This window comes from Pimephales promelas, chromosome 8, assembly GCF_988280905.1.
Source record: "Pimephales promelas chromosome 8, fPimPro1.hap1.1, whole genome shotgun sequence".
NCBI lineage: Eukaryota > Metazoa > Chordata > Actinopteri > Cypriniformes > Leuciscidae > Pimephales > Pimephales promelas.
In genome coordinates this window covers 8,058,741-8,074,794 of record NC_142776.1, presented here as the reverse complement: position 1 = coordinate 8,074,794, position 16,054 = coordinate 8,058,741, and the positions used below count along the sequence as shown (strand labels likewise).

The following is a 16,054-nucleotide window of genomic DNA, read 5'->3' as shown; positions in this document are numbered from 1 at the left end:
CCCCACATTTTTCACAGACCATGTGAACATGATCTTTTTTCTTTCTTTCTTTTTTTTTTTTTTACATAAGATTCACACCTTTCAAAATATAACTTTAGGGCAGATGTGGCACATTTATTAGGCAGAGTTTGGCTCCTTTGTTTTTGCTTTTATGCTTTGGGCATTTACAAATTTAAATTAAGTAATACATTTAAAATATGTTTTCTTTATAGTCTTAAATACAACATTATAAATATGTCATAATTAATAACGATAATACATATTAATAATTAAATGTTTTTGGGATTCACATTTTTACACCTTTATTTATAATATTATATTATCAAAAGGGTATTTAATTGGTATATCATTTATAATTTATGAGACTAGGCCTTATATTATTGAGATTATATTAGGTGAAGAAAAAAAATTGTTATGTCGTGTCCGAATTCAGCCTGTTACCTACTGGTTGATCTTATTTACCCGGGCTTTTACCCGCGGCTCTCATTTGTCAATCACAACCACTACTACTGTCGGAAACGAGAGTACCACAACAAATGCACAACCTACGGGGATGTCGTTTCTCTCTATCAGGCTCTGCGATAGGCTGTAGAAGTTGTCAATCAAGGGGTCATGCTTGCAAACGCTATTTAATTGGCCATTCGCGCCCAAACTTTTTTTTACAGTCTATGGGCCCAATGCGTTTAAAGGAGGGCGTTTTAAAAAGTGTGAGGTGAATTTCTGCAACAAGAAATGTCATTGGCTGCCAAGTTAACGTCCTTTATTCTAATTGGTTTTCGCACACTGTCAATCCGATAAGGGCGGGCATAAACACATTCGCGGCCATGTTGAAAATTACACTGACAGTTACTCCTTAGGAAAATCACTCTCAACTCACAAAACATTGCGTAAAATGTGCTAGGAGAGTTTTACAGAAATTTTTTTTGTCTGCTTGCCGCCACTTGAGTGTTTCCTTCATTCCCATGAAACTCCTCGATCCAGGAGATGGATCAGGATGAAAGGCAGAGAAAATTAGAGGCCGGACGAGCAAAGGTACGCGCTAACATTAGCAGTAACTTTACACAGCCTTGGCTTGTTTTGAATTTGAATAACGTTAACGTTACTGTTTGATATTTTGTTTATGTCTGTAGTTACATCTGGTATTACATTTAATACATTTTTTTCCCTTTAATTTGAGATCCACTTTTATTTCGGCCAGCCAAAGAGCACAGTCACTCATATTACTCTTGCTGCACAATGTCTTATAAAAAATGTTGGAACTAACGTTAATCAGCCCTAATCTGTTTGTCAGCACATCATTTCCTATCTGTCTCACGATCCATTGTGCTGAATATTACAGTAATATCTGAATACCAAGTTTTGTATGCGAATTTTGCTTTGGAGTGGTATGTTTGCACAACAGTTATAGGCTTCTACTTGCTGTTGAATATGTGGCGAAAACTGATACAGCTCTATCTCTAGGCAGGATCTGTGTGGCTCACAGGTAACTTATCTACAGTAAGCTATATATTTAGCTCGAGATCTTTAAATGGACCTGCGCTTTATCCGCATTGAGAGGAAAACCGAGATGAAGTGACCGATATTTTAATTTGCTTTTAAAGGTCAAACGCTTCAAATGATGTGAACAACACGACATTGACTGAATCACTAGATGTTGAATGACACTATTCATTTCACAGAAGAATTCAACTTGTTATTTGTAAAGAGTCCTGTAGGAGGCACCACACGATTAAAATATCAACACTGCAAGTATGCGTTTCTGGACCCTCAAAAATTGAAATAGTCATAATTTGCTCACCCCTATGTTGTTTTTATTTTTATGTGGAACATACAAAATTTAATTAAATTGTATAGAGAAAAAGTAGCTTGTGTTCAATGAAAGAAATTCATTACTGGTTTTGTACTATGATGTTGAGTAATGAAGACAAACAAATAGCATTATTTGTGGCAATATTTTTGGTCGCAAAAGAGCTTGTATTTTTCATTAAAAGTTTATTATTAAAATGTTTCCCTTCTGATTTGTCAGTACTGTATTGAATTCATTCCAACTTCCAGATCCATACTGTTAAAGGGATAGTTCACCCAAAATTGAACATTTTTGTCAGCGACTCGCCCTCGTGTTGTTCCATCAAACCTGTATGAGTTTCATTCTTCTGTTGAATACGAAAGAAAATATTTTAAAGAATGTTGGAATAATGGAATTGTTAACCAACCAGAGAGATGATGATGACGCACATTAACTTCCATAGTAGGAAAAAAGTTCTATGGAAGTCAATAGTTGCTGTTAACTGTCTGGTTGGTTACCAACGTTCTTGAAAATATAGTATTTAGTGCTCAAGAGGAGGAAACTCATACAGATTGGAACAACTCGAGGTATAGTATGTGAAGGGAAAATGTTTTTTTTTTTTTGGGTGAACTTTCCCTTTAAGCATTGAATTTAATTTCTAACTTTAGCCACATGAAAGGCATGAATGTTCAAGTATTTATCAGTTATGGAATGTGTCTAGACACGTGCTTGTAGATTCATTTAGCTCAAAGATTAACCTGTTGCAGAGTGGCTTGCTGGTCGCCATGGCTTTTGTTAAAACAAACATTGGTTATGAGCGTCCCTACTTGCAATCGAACAAATTAGGACAAAAGTATTGGGATTTCTCTGTAGTGTAGAGATGAGAATTAATATTTCATGTATATTACATTATAATTGAAAATGAAATAAATTATTTATTAGACTATACATGATATTATTATTAGCATTATTATGATGATGATAATAATAATTATTATTATTTTAAATGTATAGCGCCCTACAACACCAGTCAATTAGAGCTGCACAATTAATTGTTAAAGGATCACGGTCTTTATTCGAACACCAACGTGATCTCATTCTTAATGACAATTCGCCTTCGCCTTTGTCTATTAAACCTTTGACAAAATAGCAGCAGAACATTCAGATTGTTGTTGGCACTGCCCAGAGAGAGCAGTTGTCATGTATAGGTATGAAACCGCTTCAAAAAAGTCAACAGTCTTTAACACAGTGTCATTATTTCTGTTACAAATATTCATATTAGTTTCTAGTTTGGATATACAGTAAACACTGATGTCTACAGAAGCGGGCAAGAGTGATCGAGTGAATCACCTTTTTGAATGTAACAAGGCGCTTTCAAATTTTTGTTGTTATTGAATTATTCAAGAGATTTGTTTGATTGTTTTTAATTGCCAGTTATAAAGTTCAATTCTGACTTCTGAGGGGAAAAAAATGACTGAATTCTTACTGTAAAATTACTTTTATTCTCAGAATTGGGAGTTTATATCTTTCTAAGAAAAAACGTCAAACAAACCCCCCAGATTTGTGAGATAAATTCGCAATTACCTTTTATATTTTTTTATTCTGTGACCGAAACAAGCTTCCATAGAATCATGTTCTCTGTTTGAAACAAACAAAACAGTGATTCTCAATTTATTCAGAATCATGCAGCTCTTGTATGAATGTAATGTAGGTTGAGACATTGTAAATGACATGGTCTAACTCAATTCGAATCTATTCACATTTATTTGTATAGTGCTTTTCACATATCATTTCACAGCAGCTTTACAGAAAATGCAGGTCTACGCACAATTTAGTCTGATCTGTTATCAGAGGTGGCTGTTCAACAAAAAGACAATTTGTTCAATTTGTTAACTGGAGAAATTTTAACTTAAAGTGCACCAAATTGATACCATTTAACTTTAAAATATACATTTTCTTATTGGGGACCAGAGCCAAACTCCACCCCCTGATAATATTTAATCAAAAAATGGACTGTAGATTTAATTTTTATATACATTTATTTATGTCAGACGTGCACACCATTTTGGTGGATGTTACAGAGAGTGGCCTGAATATTGCATTTAAGCCGCTGTTCCAGAAACTGTTTATGGCTTGTCGTCCCCTAGGCTTCAGATCAACATCTTATGTGATTTGACATTCAGTGGGCGAAAGACAAAATGGATTTCCTACATGTTTATGAAAGCAGAATAATACCAAGGCTCGTTGGATTTTTTAATTTTTTTTTTTAGGTGTATTCTTACTCAGATCTTGGTTAGAGGTTTAGTCCAGAGGGTACTAGGTCCAAGTTGGGTGATGGTATGTGCATTTATGTGAAGTGTTTGTGTGCATTCGCTCCTCCTCTTTCTTTTCCTTTTTCATTTGGTTCTCAGTGGGTTCTGCAGAGAACATCTCTTCACTTGGTGCTCTATAGTTCATATAGTTGCAGATTTGGCCAGGAATCATAAGGTGTTTTTGGTTTTTTTGGTTGATGGATTGCTGTCATGTGACTAATTTAAAAGCCTTAGGGGTTGTGCTGGTGTTTGTTCATAGATGCACCATTGTAATATTTGGTCCAGCAGGGCTCATGTCAGCTTGCTTTAATCTGGAATAAGCTTCTTAAGGTCAGCTGTGAGCAATGTCTCTTGGAGAATTGTGCGTATTTCAGGCATCACCACACTTCCATGCTTGAGGATCAGCGATTCTCCAAAAAAGGAAGAGAATGATTCTTTTTAGAAGATGAAGAACCCATCATTTTTTTCTGCTTCAAGAAATATCATATATTTGGATTTTGTATTTATTTTTTTAAACCTGGTTTTCTTGCCGAATTTTGGTCGAATTATGAGACATCAGTCATGCAGGCGACGCCTCCATTTGACCTTTGACATGGCTCATATTTCAAGCCCAGCAAAATGCTGCTTCTATGTTCTTGCTATCTCATCCTGATGTACGTTTCCCTCTACCTGTCCCTCAACCTCTGGCGCAGCTTGCTCACTTTAGACGGCGCCGGGCGAAAAGCGACAGTTCGAGCGCGCAGAAAAAGACGCCGAAGAGGAAGGGCCAGGCGAATGCGGTTTCCACACAAGAGCGCCACCTAGAGGAGCCACAGACAGATGATTTTCATGGAGAGATCAGCAAGGAATACTCAGAGGTTTGCTCTTAGTTTAAGTGTTTCTTACATTGACAAAATGTGTCCTGTTTCTTTGTTACAACTGACAAATTATTAAATATAGCAAAATAGCAATAAAAAAACGTTTGCGACTTTGTGACGCCAGACAGATGCATCAACACATCAGTCACAGTAATGCATTTACCATTATCAAGTTCCAGATAAACGATAATTCCAGATAAAAAAAATTATTTTCCAGAATTCCAGATATAAAAATTTTAATAGAGTATCTGAATGTCAGAAATAAGCAACTTTATTATGTTTTTAAGATTCCTTCTCAAAATAAAATGTTGGTAAAAGTAAATCTTTGTGTATATATATCTGCTTACATACACAATATTAATGTCAAGCCTTTCACTGTCTGTTTTCAAGTCTATAGAATATAATGAATAGTGTATAATTGTTCTCCCTCCCCATCTGTCAAAAAGTAGGTCAGTTAGCATAAAATGGCTGGGGGGGAATGTAGTCATGGTAACACAAACTGTGGAAAATATGCATGTTTGTCTAAACATTTAGGCGTCACTCAGACCTGAAGGCACAGAAGGCAGTGTTCCAGATGTCCATCAGTGCAGGAGAGAGGCCGATGAAACCAATGCCCAGGAACAGAGCTCCTCATCTGGGTCTCTGGCAGAGTCAGAGCCGCCCGATCAGGCAGAGGGCGAACTTGCAGAAATGATTATAGTTGCACATAGTAGCAAAGAACAACTGAAGGTAAACCATTATAGAGCACACAAGGCAGTCCTATACATTTGGAGTTATGTTTTACAGTGCCTTTATGCACGTGTGGTAGTGTTGTAACTTGTCACCATACTGGAATTTCTAAATTCGAAACGATACTAAATAGATATTTGATCACATTTTCGATACCACGGTCAACTTCTGTTTAGATGTTTGTGATAATTTGGGTAATTTTGTTGCAGTAGCTTTCACACAGCAAAATAATGCTTTTATATGAAACTTTAAGCTAAATTTACAAAAAAGACAAGTAACTAATAAACAAAAAGGTTAATCACCTTTTTCATTTTTTGTAATACATGCACTCCATTTTAAATTTAAAAAATGTTTCAAGCTAATCCCAACTGTGTGAGGACTATAGTTAACACTCTTTTCTTAGATATTGTTGTGTTGAATACCTCACTCGAAATCTGAAGAAAGATGTCAGTGTGGTGCACAGCCATTATCCTGAAATTGAAATTAGAAAGATTCTCTTCAATCTGGGTTACATCTGCCCGTTTGACTGGATTAATTCATGGTCATGGTTATGAATAAATTTTGAAACCCGAGGCAGACTACTGCTTTCTGGAGCGTAGTGTTTACCATATTTGGTTTGCTTGCATTTCTGATACTGTAGAGGGAAATAAAGAACCAATTAGATTTCATGGATGAGGTTAAACGTATTTGCATTAGGAGTGTTTATTGCATTCATGGATTTAAGGATTATTTGCTCCAATCACATTTTTACTTGCTCTTCCTGAGACCAAAAAGTGTTGGTGCTTATTCGGTAAAATGATTGTTTATGTTTGGTGGAGTCCAATATAGAAATATTGTTTTGGAACTTTTTACTGAAACTTAAAAAATACTGTTCCTTGTGTATAAAGCATTTTGAATTACCCTTGTGTATGAAATGTGCTATATAAATAAACTTGCCTTGCCTTTTTGAAATTTATTTCTTCACAAAGCAATTACAGGCTGCAGTAGAGAAACGGAATGAGATCATATCACAGCTTAGTAAGAACCTGCAGGGGGCGCTACAAAGCAGAGACCAGGTGCAATTGGAGGCACAGGAACTCTCGGGTCAGATTCAGGCTCTACAACAGCAACTACAGCAGGTAAACGTTATGCATACAAAAAAACAACCACTAGTTTATCTCACTCCTGCATTGATTATTCTAATACACCCAATACATTTTTTGACTGCTTTATAAGTGATCTTGCCAGATTTGTACACCTAAAATGTGTACGTTTGGGGTAAAACAAATAATTTTATTTTTGTTCTTCACAATAAAACGCAATAGTAAAGGAGTCTAAACAAATTAAAGGGATACTCCACTTTTTTTGGAAATAGGCTTATTTTACCACTCCCCCAGAGTTAAATATTTGGGTTTTACTGTTTTCGAAGCCGTTTCAGCCGGGGTTTTTTATATTTAGAAAAATGTCAGTAACTAGACAGTTTCTGGTCTCATTGACTTCCATAGTATAATTGTTTTGAAGTCAATGAGACCAGAAACTTTCTGGTTACTGATATTCTTGTAAATATCAGAAAATCGGCTGAATGGATTTGAAAATGGTGAAATCATATGTTTAACTCTGGGGGAGTGGTTAAATTAGCCTATTTCCAAAAAAAGTGGAGTATCCCTTTAAATGTAATACTCTTTTCAGGCTAAAGAATATCTACGTATCAAAAGTCATGGGTGTGTTGATCCGACCCAGCCTGCTCCGAATCAGCTGCATGAACAGTTGGAGGTGTCACAACAGGTCTGGCCACTTGTATCTTTTTAACAGTTAAATTTGTCAATGAAGCAAAATATGCATTTGTATTAGTAACTCAATCATTTGTTTTAAAGGTGACTAAGGAACAACAGTGCCTCTTGGCCCAAAAAGAAGTTGAGATCACAGACCTGCAACAGAAATTGTGTGTCATGGAAAAATCCCTCTCTCAGCTTCAGCATGCCTTTAACCAGAGAAGTGCTGATCAATCAGATCTAAAGCTTGACCAACACTTTGGTTTAGATATATCCAATGTGAGCCTTCAGATCAGTCCGGACTCAAACTCTGAAGCTTTAACACAAAGCCTTAGAGCTGAGCTAGAGGAAGAGCGTAAGAACAGCCAGCGAGCTCAAGAACAAATAGAAGCTTTTCAGAAGAGGGTACAGAGTCTGGAAGATGAGAAGACCCAGATGGAAGCTCACCTGGCAGCGATTGTAGAAACACAAGCCCAGGAAGCCCAGCAATATAAAGCAGAGAAAGATGAGTTGAACCAAGAAATGGCCAGATTAGATAACCTGGTCAAGGAGCTTCAAAATCGTCTTCACGAAGAGGAGGAGACATGGCACCATATGCGTTCCAAATATGAAGCTGACATTTCAAATTATGATCTCAGGCTTCAGACTCTGGAGGAGGAAAGGAAGTTGAATGTAGCCCAGCTTACCGAAACTCACGAGGCAACTCTTAGGCGCCTGCAGGAGGAGCACTCTGACGAGATCCATCGCATCAAGGAGCTTCTGAACCAGGCCCAAAGTCAACAGTCTGATTCTCATCAAAACGTTTCCAAAGACAATAGTGCAGATGTACCCTGGAACATAGTATCCAAAGAGCACTACATTGAGGAGACGGTCATTGAGTGTGCTGTGCGAGGCAGCTATAGTTTTGATGTCTCTACAGGGGGTTTCCAGGATGTTTTGATGGAGCGATACTTGGCTTCTGAAGGGCCTCAAGAAAGTTCATTACTTGAAGGGAGTCTAGAGGAACGTAGCATGATTGAGAACTCTGAGACGTCCAGGTTTGAGCTTGACAGTGAGGTCATATTTCAAGCTTCAGATTACCCTAATGTCCCATCTGATGTTGATAAGTCAGAGCCAGGACTGCCTATAGTTTCTGCCATTGATGCACACCAACCTGATGAAATGTCCTTCAATGATGCCCAGTGGCAAACCTCAGCCATTGAAGAGCAGGATGAGAGTGTAGGCACTCTGGACTTAGCTAAACAGCTTCTGATCCAGCAGTGCCAAGACCTTTCAGAGCAGTTAGAGGATCGGGAACGGCAGCTCGAGGTTCTTCAAGAAGAGGTTCAGCGCTCTGCGGAAGAGGTTGAGGAGGCACGGGAGCGTTGGAGCAAAGCTTCGGAGGAGCTTGAGGAAGCGAAGTGGGAGCTGGAGATGGAACGTGAGAAAAGAATTCAGTACGAGGAAGTTATCAGCCAGAAAATAAATGAAGACAACCTCAAAAACATACTGAGTGACCTGCAGGTTCAAGGCGACGAAAGGATCATGCCACACAACACTGATTCTAATAAGACCTCAATCCCTTTGTCTACAGAGGAGTTGCTAAAGGAACTAATGGAAGAAAAGGCCCAATTGGTGCTACAGCTCAAACTTCAGGAGCAGATTGCAAAGGATGTCCATGACCAGAAAGCAGCTGGTGACTCTGTAAGTAGTGAGTTTTCCTCTTTGCAAGCTCAGAGAGATGAATTTCAACTTCAGCTGGAGCAACAAAGGGAAAAACACCAAGCTACTTCAGTGCTGCTTGGTCAAAGGACGTTACAGCTGGATCAAGCCGATGGAGAGATTCAGCAGCTCAAAGCTGAAGTAGAGGAGAAAGCTGGAAGGTTGCAGGACTTGGAGGAAGAGAAGACAGACCTTGAGTCTAAACTAGTGTGCCTTAAAGAGAACCTCACCAACATGGAAGAGGAGAAAGCTACCCTGGAAAGACGTCTCAAAGTTTTTGAGGACCAGTCAAAAAGCATGGAGAAGGTTCTAGAATCAGAATTGAAGAACTTTGAGGTTCGAGTCTTAATCACTATTTTATATGCCATATGTCTAATGTGTAAACTACAATATTTGTTGCTGGTTGACGGTTGAGAAGAACAAATCTATGCGTTTGTGTGCTGTCTTTTCAGAATGTGGAAAACCAGGAATATATTATTTATTTGACATTAATGTGATCCTAAAGTAACTTGTACCTTTATCTTTAGCACCAACTTGAATCAAAGGATGCAGAGCTCAAGGAAGTAAGGGAAGCACAAGAGAAGGCAGAAGAGGAATACATGGAAAAGGAGAGTGCCTTAATGAAAGAACTAATCTCAGTCAAACAGAATCTAGAGGAAAGACAGAAACAACATGAGAAGGAGCAGAAAATCCTGGAAGAGAAACACCAGAAAGAGGTGAGTGAAGGTTTTGACAGTCACTAGGGGAGAATGTCCATTCAAATAAAAAAAGTAAAAAAGCACTTGTCATTAAGAGACAAGAAAATTGCACACTCAAACCTTTTTGGTCACGCCCCCTAACCGTAAAAAAGGGCTTGTTCAGATGGTGTGAAGCCAACGGTCTAAAGAAGAAAGATTCAGAGGGTTTGCCGTTTGGAGCTTATAAGGGCAGAGAGCCAACTGCCATTCATGCATTCGAACGCCGTTGCCATGGCTGTTTTCTTGTCTTTCCTTTCTTTCCCCTGCAATTCCATGAAATGCTGTACATCCATAACCATTGATCTCTTACCTATCCCTACCTCCAGGTTAAATACTTGAACGTTCGATTTGAGCGGGAACTTTCTGAGCAAAGTGCTCATCTGGAAGATGAGCAGAAAAGACAGACCAGCTTGATCAAACAGGTTAAACCATTTACTATTTACCTATTTATTCTAGCCATTTGTACATCACCCATTCATACAAGACCTGTCATTTGAAGCATTTTGTCAACTCTGCTGTACTAGGTCTATGAACGGGAGCATGAGAGGGAGTTGACGCAGCTGGCAGCCCAACAGAGTGAGGAAATTGCCAGAATTAAAGATGAGCTTGTCAGGGATCTTCAAGAAGGGCTGGAGACTGCACACCAGGCTGAGCTACTCCAAACACAAGTACCTTTTTGTTTTTCATCTCGTTTGATTTAAAATTTTGGTGGGATGTTTTGGATTTTAAGGCCTGACATTTAAGACCTGCAATTTGTTCAAAAGCTTGGGGCCAGTAAGAGAGATAAAGTCATGGTAAAGATACTTTTAATGATGGTTTTCACAAAAATATTAAGCAGAACTGTCTGTTAATAAGAAAGGTTTCTTGAGTATCAAATCAGCATATTAGAATGATTTCTGTAGGATCATGTGACTCTGAAGACTTGTGTTATGGCTGAAGTGTTATGGCTGCTGAAAATTCTACTTTGAGGAATAAATTCAATTTTAAAATTAAGTTATTTAAAGTATTTCACTGTTTTACTGTGGGGTTTTTTTATTGTAAAAAAGTGTTTTTTTCAAAAAAGCTTAAAATCTTACCCACCCCAATCTTTTGAACAATGGTGTGTATTTTTTAATGGCATATGGAATGGAATTCAGTATGCTGCTACTTAAATTAGTTTTGCATGTAAACGCGTAAAAAAAGCTGTAAATGCCTTTTTCTTGGCCAGTTGCTTACAGCTCTTCAGCAGCATGAGCACAGGAATTCAACAGCCTATTTGTACTGAATTTTTAATAGCAGTACAACAGTGTGTTATTCTAAACACTCATTCCCTCAATTCCACTCATCCACTAAAATGTTGGTTGGTTTTACTTTCTGTAAACAGAGCAAGCACAACCTGGAGCTTGAAGCCTTGCGTCTCAGCCTGACCAACTTGCACACAGCCCAGTTGGAGCTTTCTCAAACCAACATGCAGAAAGATAAGGAGGTGGCCCTCAGCGAGCTGCAGACCATGTTACGAGAGAAATGGGCTCAGGAGAGCGCCATGCTTCAGACGCGCCAACAGTTTGAGCTGGAAAGAATTCGGGAGCAGAGCCGTGAGCAGGAGCAACGAAACCAGGGACTGTACCAACAAGAGATTGGTGAGGGTTTGCCCTGTAGTTTCATTCAAAGCTTATTCTTTTTAGGGTTACTCTAGTACTGTGATGTATCTGTCTGTGATTGTATTTGTTCATTACTGTATAGATACTCTGAATCAGGAGTGGGAGAGGAGAGTTTTGGAAGAGAAAAGCTCTGTGGAACAGTTGCAGGGCTGTAAACTGGAGGTGAAATTTTTCTCTTTTAATAGTCTGATATCTTGTCCCACTGAAATATTGTTGCTTGCCAAGAATTAAGTGTGAAACAGGCATATTTAGTGCATTTTTCATTTTTTCTGCAGGATCTAAAAGCCAAGTTGTTATCGGAGGCTGAAGAAGTCAAAACTGAACTTCAGAGTCGATTAAATGATGCCCATCATAAACTGAGTGAGACCCAGAAGGCCCTCTCTGAGGCTGAAGCAGCTCTTTCTGAGACACAGTGTAGGCTTGAAGAACGGCAGCAGTCCAAAGATCAAGACATCAAGAATCTGGAGAAAGAGCTCAACCAGGCCTTGACTGACAGAGATGCTGCTGCACGTGAGTGTCGTTTAAACCTCTGTATAAATTAAGCCACATTGGCAGTAGGGCTGGGCGATATATCGAATATGTACGATGTATCGTTATATTTTTTGAAACGATATGGAATGAGGCAATACCGTTTATATCGATACAGTAGTTTGATATGAGCACATCTGAAAAATAGCGGAGGTTGCAGTGTGAGCTGCTGCAGTGAAAGAATAGGCTACGTAGTACAATTTGTCCTAAACATGACACAAGCTTATATTAATTGCGTCAAAATCACTTTGATATAGTTAACAAGTTTAAGGCAGCTTGCCGCCCTGTCAAATGCTCTGACAGACACTGTTGCTGACTGACAGATATACTTGCGCTGTTTAATGCGTTTGAGTGGTGCTTTCCTCAGTGCTCAACTTACATTTCACATATTCTCCATCTGTAAATGTTAGAAAGTAAAGCAAATATGTCCATTTCACAACAAATATGTCCATGTCAGAAGAGGACGAGCTTCTGCAAGTGAATCTCCGCTAAAATTCATGCTTCCTTGAACGAGCGCCGGCGCGCGCATGCGCGTGAATAGTACTACGTAGTACGCAATAATTCTGACTAAAATAAACATATTGCTAAAATATTTGTTGTTGGAGAAAATAAATGTGCCATATGTGGAATTTTAAACCTACAAGTATATATTTTTAATGAAAGTGAAAGTGATTATAATGGGGTAATCAAATGCAGGCTAATATAATTAGTTTGTGCTTTTGTTTGTTTTTATTTTCATTTTTAGTTTAGCTTCTAGTCAATATAAAAACAAAAGCTTTTTGCACATAATATATTGCATAGCCTATATTATATTTGTTTCCATATCCTTCAATATCAACATTGTTTGTAGGATATCATTGGGCCGAATGTGAATATATATACTATATATATATATATATATATATATATATATATATATATATATATATTTTTTTTAAATATAAAGATTTTCTTTATCTAAATAGAAAACTTAGAAAGTACCGAGATATATATCGTATATCGCCATTTGACCAAAAAATATCGAGATATGATTTTTTGGCCATATCGCCCAGCCCTAATTGGCAGTGATGTGTTTACTTCCCCAGTTTAACATATTTTTTCACACAGTATTTTAACACCTCACACAATGCTCACTTGGAGCATTCATTTCAGAACCAGATGCAATTTCAGATGCAATTTCATTAGGTAGAATGGGAATGAAGGCTTGTATACATTTTTGTGTGCGTGTTATCTATACGTGTATGTATTTGCGTATATATACACACACACACTGTATATCATACATACATACTATGTATGTGTATATACTGTATATATATTTATGTGTGTGTATTTGTATGTATATTTGTATTTATGTGTATATTTATATGTATAATGACAGCTACAGCCACAGTGTCATCTATCAAGATGGATTGAGCAGAACCACAGAAAATAAATGTGAACTCTGACTAATGAGAAGATGGCATGCTTTGAAATGTTTCCTTGTGAAGTGAACCGAACCAATAAGAAAATGCAACTAACAATTCGCGTCCCTGTTTCGGATCAAAGCTAACTTTCTGAAGGTCTGAGAATGCCCTAAGTTCCTATTCTTTCTCTTGCAGGTGCAGTTGAGGAGTTGATTGCATGTCACAAGGCAGCACTGCAGGAGAAACAGGAACATGCCCGAGCCTTGGAACAGAGAGAAAAAGAGCTGACGCAAGAGGTACCATACAAATCTTGAATTTGTTTCAACATAATTGCAATGCAAAAGTTTTCTTTTTGTTTTTTACTGAAGCAAACATGTTTGTGAAAGGTTGACCGTCTGCAGTCAGAAAGGGAGGAACTGAAGGCCAGTTCAGAACAGGAGATCTCAAACCTCTGGTCCCAGCTGGAGTCCATGAGAACCAACAGACAGGAGCTCGGAGGCAGGCTGGGCTATTTCCCTCTTTTGAATATCTCTATAGTCTTTGGCTGCTGTGTTGTTTTACTCATTTATTAATTATAATAGAACAGTTTTATTTTATTCTGAACTGATGTTTGTGTTTTCAGCCAAGTTAGTACTATTCAGTGCTTGCGTGAAATACAAGGAATTGTTATTTTGTCTCTGTAGAGCTGAAAGAGCAGCTGTTAGCACGCTCATCGCGGGTTGATGACATTGAGCGGCTGAAACAAGAATTCGCTCAGCAGCGGCAGGAAATCAAAGAACTGAATGAGGCAGAGCTGGAAAACCTCCGCACATATTTCGAGCAGAGACTTCGGGTCACAGAAGAGAGTCATCGGGAAGAAATTGCACTCCTGCAGCTGCGCCTCATAGAGGGAGCTCTGGAGGACTCTGTACTCCAGACTGGAGATGCAAGGTTTTCTAGAATTTCTACATTTTCTGTAATTTGAAATCTTGGCTTAAAGGTGCTGTATGTAACTTTCACTCTACTAAAGCATAAAATACCATGTGTTTGCTGATATTTAGGAAACATGCTAAGTTCTTATACTCGTTTCTTTGAAAAACATTTCTACAGCCAGTTATTTTACTTTGAAATGTGCGTTTCCAGGCTGGAATTTTTGTAATTGTTTTGGTCTGTGATACTGCACGCTGCCAATTTTCATTGTCCGTTGCGCTCGTTCCTGTTGTGTGTGTTAACTTGACAACCTGCGTGAGCCGTGTCGAGTCTGAGGAGCAGGTGGTGGGAGAAACGGCGATCTCCGATTTTTTTTTTTGAATTGGGCTGCAGTACCTATTTCGACCACTAGTTGTCTTTCTTACATACTGCACCTTTAAGCTTGTACAGTTGGAAACTATAGGCATCATTTACTCCTGATACACCTGGTTTGGTCACCTGAGATCTTTGTTTGTGTCAAGTGTAAATATGCTAAGCAATATACAATTGGGGAATGATACAATACCAGGGATTCATTACCAGGGGTGCCCAAACTAGGACATACAGCCCATAGTTGGGTCTTTGTTTTGGCCCAACATGCCGTTTCACTAGAGGGGGAAAAAAGGTGGAAAAATGCCATTTAAAGGGTTAGTTCACCCAAAAATGAAAATTTTTATTTAATTACTCCACACAAATAACTCTCACTTTGAGGCTTCTTAACGATATCTTAAAACTAGTTCTATATGAAATGAGTGGTTTAGTCAATTTTTTTTAAGAGACTGTCCCTTTATATGATGAAGATGAACAGATTGAATTTAGGCTTTAATGTAGAGAATGAGTGAATTTAATTAAAACATCTATAATTTGAATATAATATAGTTTGAAATAATGCCACATTTGATGCACTAATTCTTGCAGAACAAGAAAACAAATCATGCGTATACTCGCATACACTCACAACAACATTTTCCATACAAAATAATGAAACTACATGAAAGGACATGACACTTGCTGAAAATATATTGTGTTTTGCAGTTTTCTCTCAGAAGGCAAGAGTGAAGATGACAGGAGTGAAGCTATGGCGGAGATCACAAGACAACTGGAGAAACACAAGGTGTGTTGAAGTTGGTTTTGAGTTTTAGTGATTATAAACTTCTTCAAATTTAACCTTGATTAACTTTGTTTGTCTTGTGCATGTTCACATCATTTTTAAGAAAAATTCTCTTTCTAATCTTTCGTCAAAATTCAGAAACTAGCTCCATTTTAACTCGCTACCATTGACCACTTTATTAGTAATAGAATGATTTAGCACAAGTCCCTGTTCTTGGTGTACTTATCTGTGTTTTTTTTACAGGAGGAGCTGGACTCCCTTCGGATGCAGTTAGAGGAGAGACACCAGCAGGAATTGGATCAACTGCAGTCCAGAATGACTCTGGTTTATAAAGAAGATCTGCTCCAGGCTCGCACTGAGCTCACTGATCGATACTACAAAGACATCGATCAGCTCAACACAAAACACGCCCATGAACTAGAGCAGCTCCGTGCCAAACTCTCAGACAACCATATCAAAGGTGAAGCTTTGTTCAGTGTGTTCCAAAGTGTTTGTCCTTTTGGAAGGACTCCCTGGCAACCACTCAGAACACCTCAGCAACCGCACTT

At 38.2% G+C, this 16,054-nt stretch overlaps 1 protein-coding gene across 5 annotated transcripts in view; it reads left to right on the top strand.

Annotated features, from left to right (window-relative positions):
* Positions 1–815: 815 nt before the first annotated feature.
* The window catches only part of pcnt (pericentrin), a 53,399-nt gene continuing 38,160 nt past the window's right edge, over positions 816–16,054 (top strand). For all 5 annotated transcript variants that reach the window (XM_089133844.1, XM_039689463.2, XM_089133843.1 and 2 more), the window contains exons 1-17: positions 816–1,032; positions 4,791–4,955; positions 5,490–5,684; positions 6,653–6,802; positions 7,353–7,448; positions 7,538–9,472; positions 9,664–9,852; positions 10,200–10,295; positions 10,398–10,541; positions 11,237–11,492; positions 11,596–11,675; positions 11,789–12,023; positions 13,643–13,743; positions 13,834–13,945; positions 14,131–14,377; positions 15,431–15,509; positions 15,750–15,966. In XM_089133844.1, the coding sequence (XP_088989970.1) occupies positions 985–1,032; positions 4,791–4,955; positions 5,490–5,684; positions 6,653–6,802; positions 7,353–7,448; positions 7,538–9,472; positions 9,664–9,852; positions 10,200–10,295; positions 10,398–10,541; positions 11,237–11,492; positions 11,596–11,675; positions 11,789–12,023; positions 13,643–13,743; positions 13,834–13,945; positions 14,131–14,377; positions 15,431–15,509; positions 15,750–15,966 (4,345 nt within the window). In that variant the 5' untranslated portion in view covers positions 816–984. The remainder of the gene's footprint in view (positions 1,033–4,790; positions 4,956–5,489; positions 5,685–6,652; positions 6,803–7,352; positions 7,449–7,537; positions 9,473–9,663; positions 9,853–10,199; positions 10,296–10,397; positions 10,542–11,236; positions 11,493–11,595; positions 11,676–11,788; positions 12,024–13,642; positions 13,744–13,833; positions 13,946–14,130; positions 14,378–15,430; positions 15,510–15,749; positions 15,967–16,054) is intronic.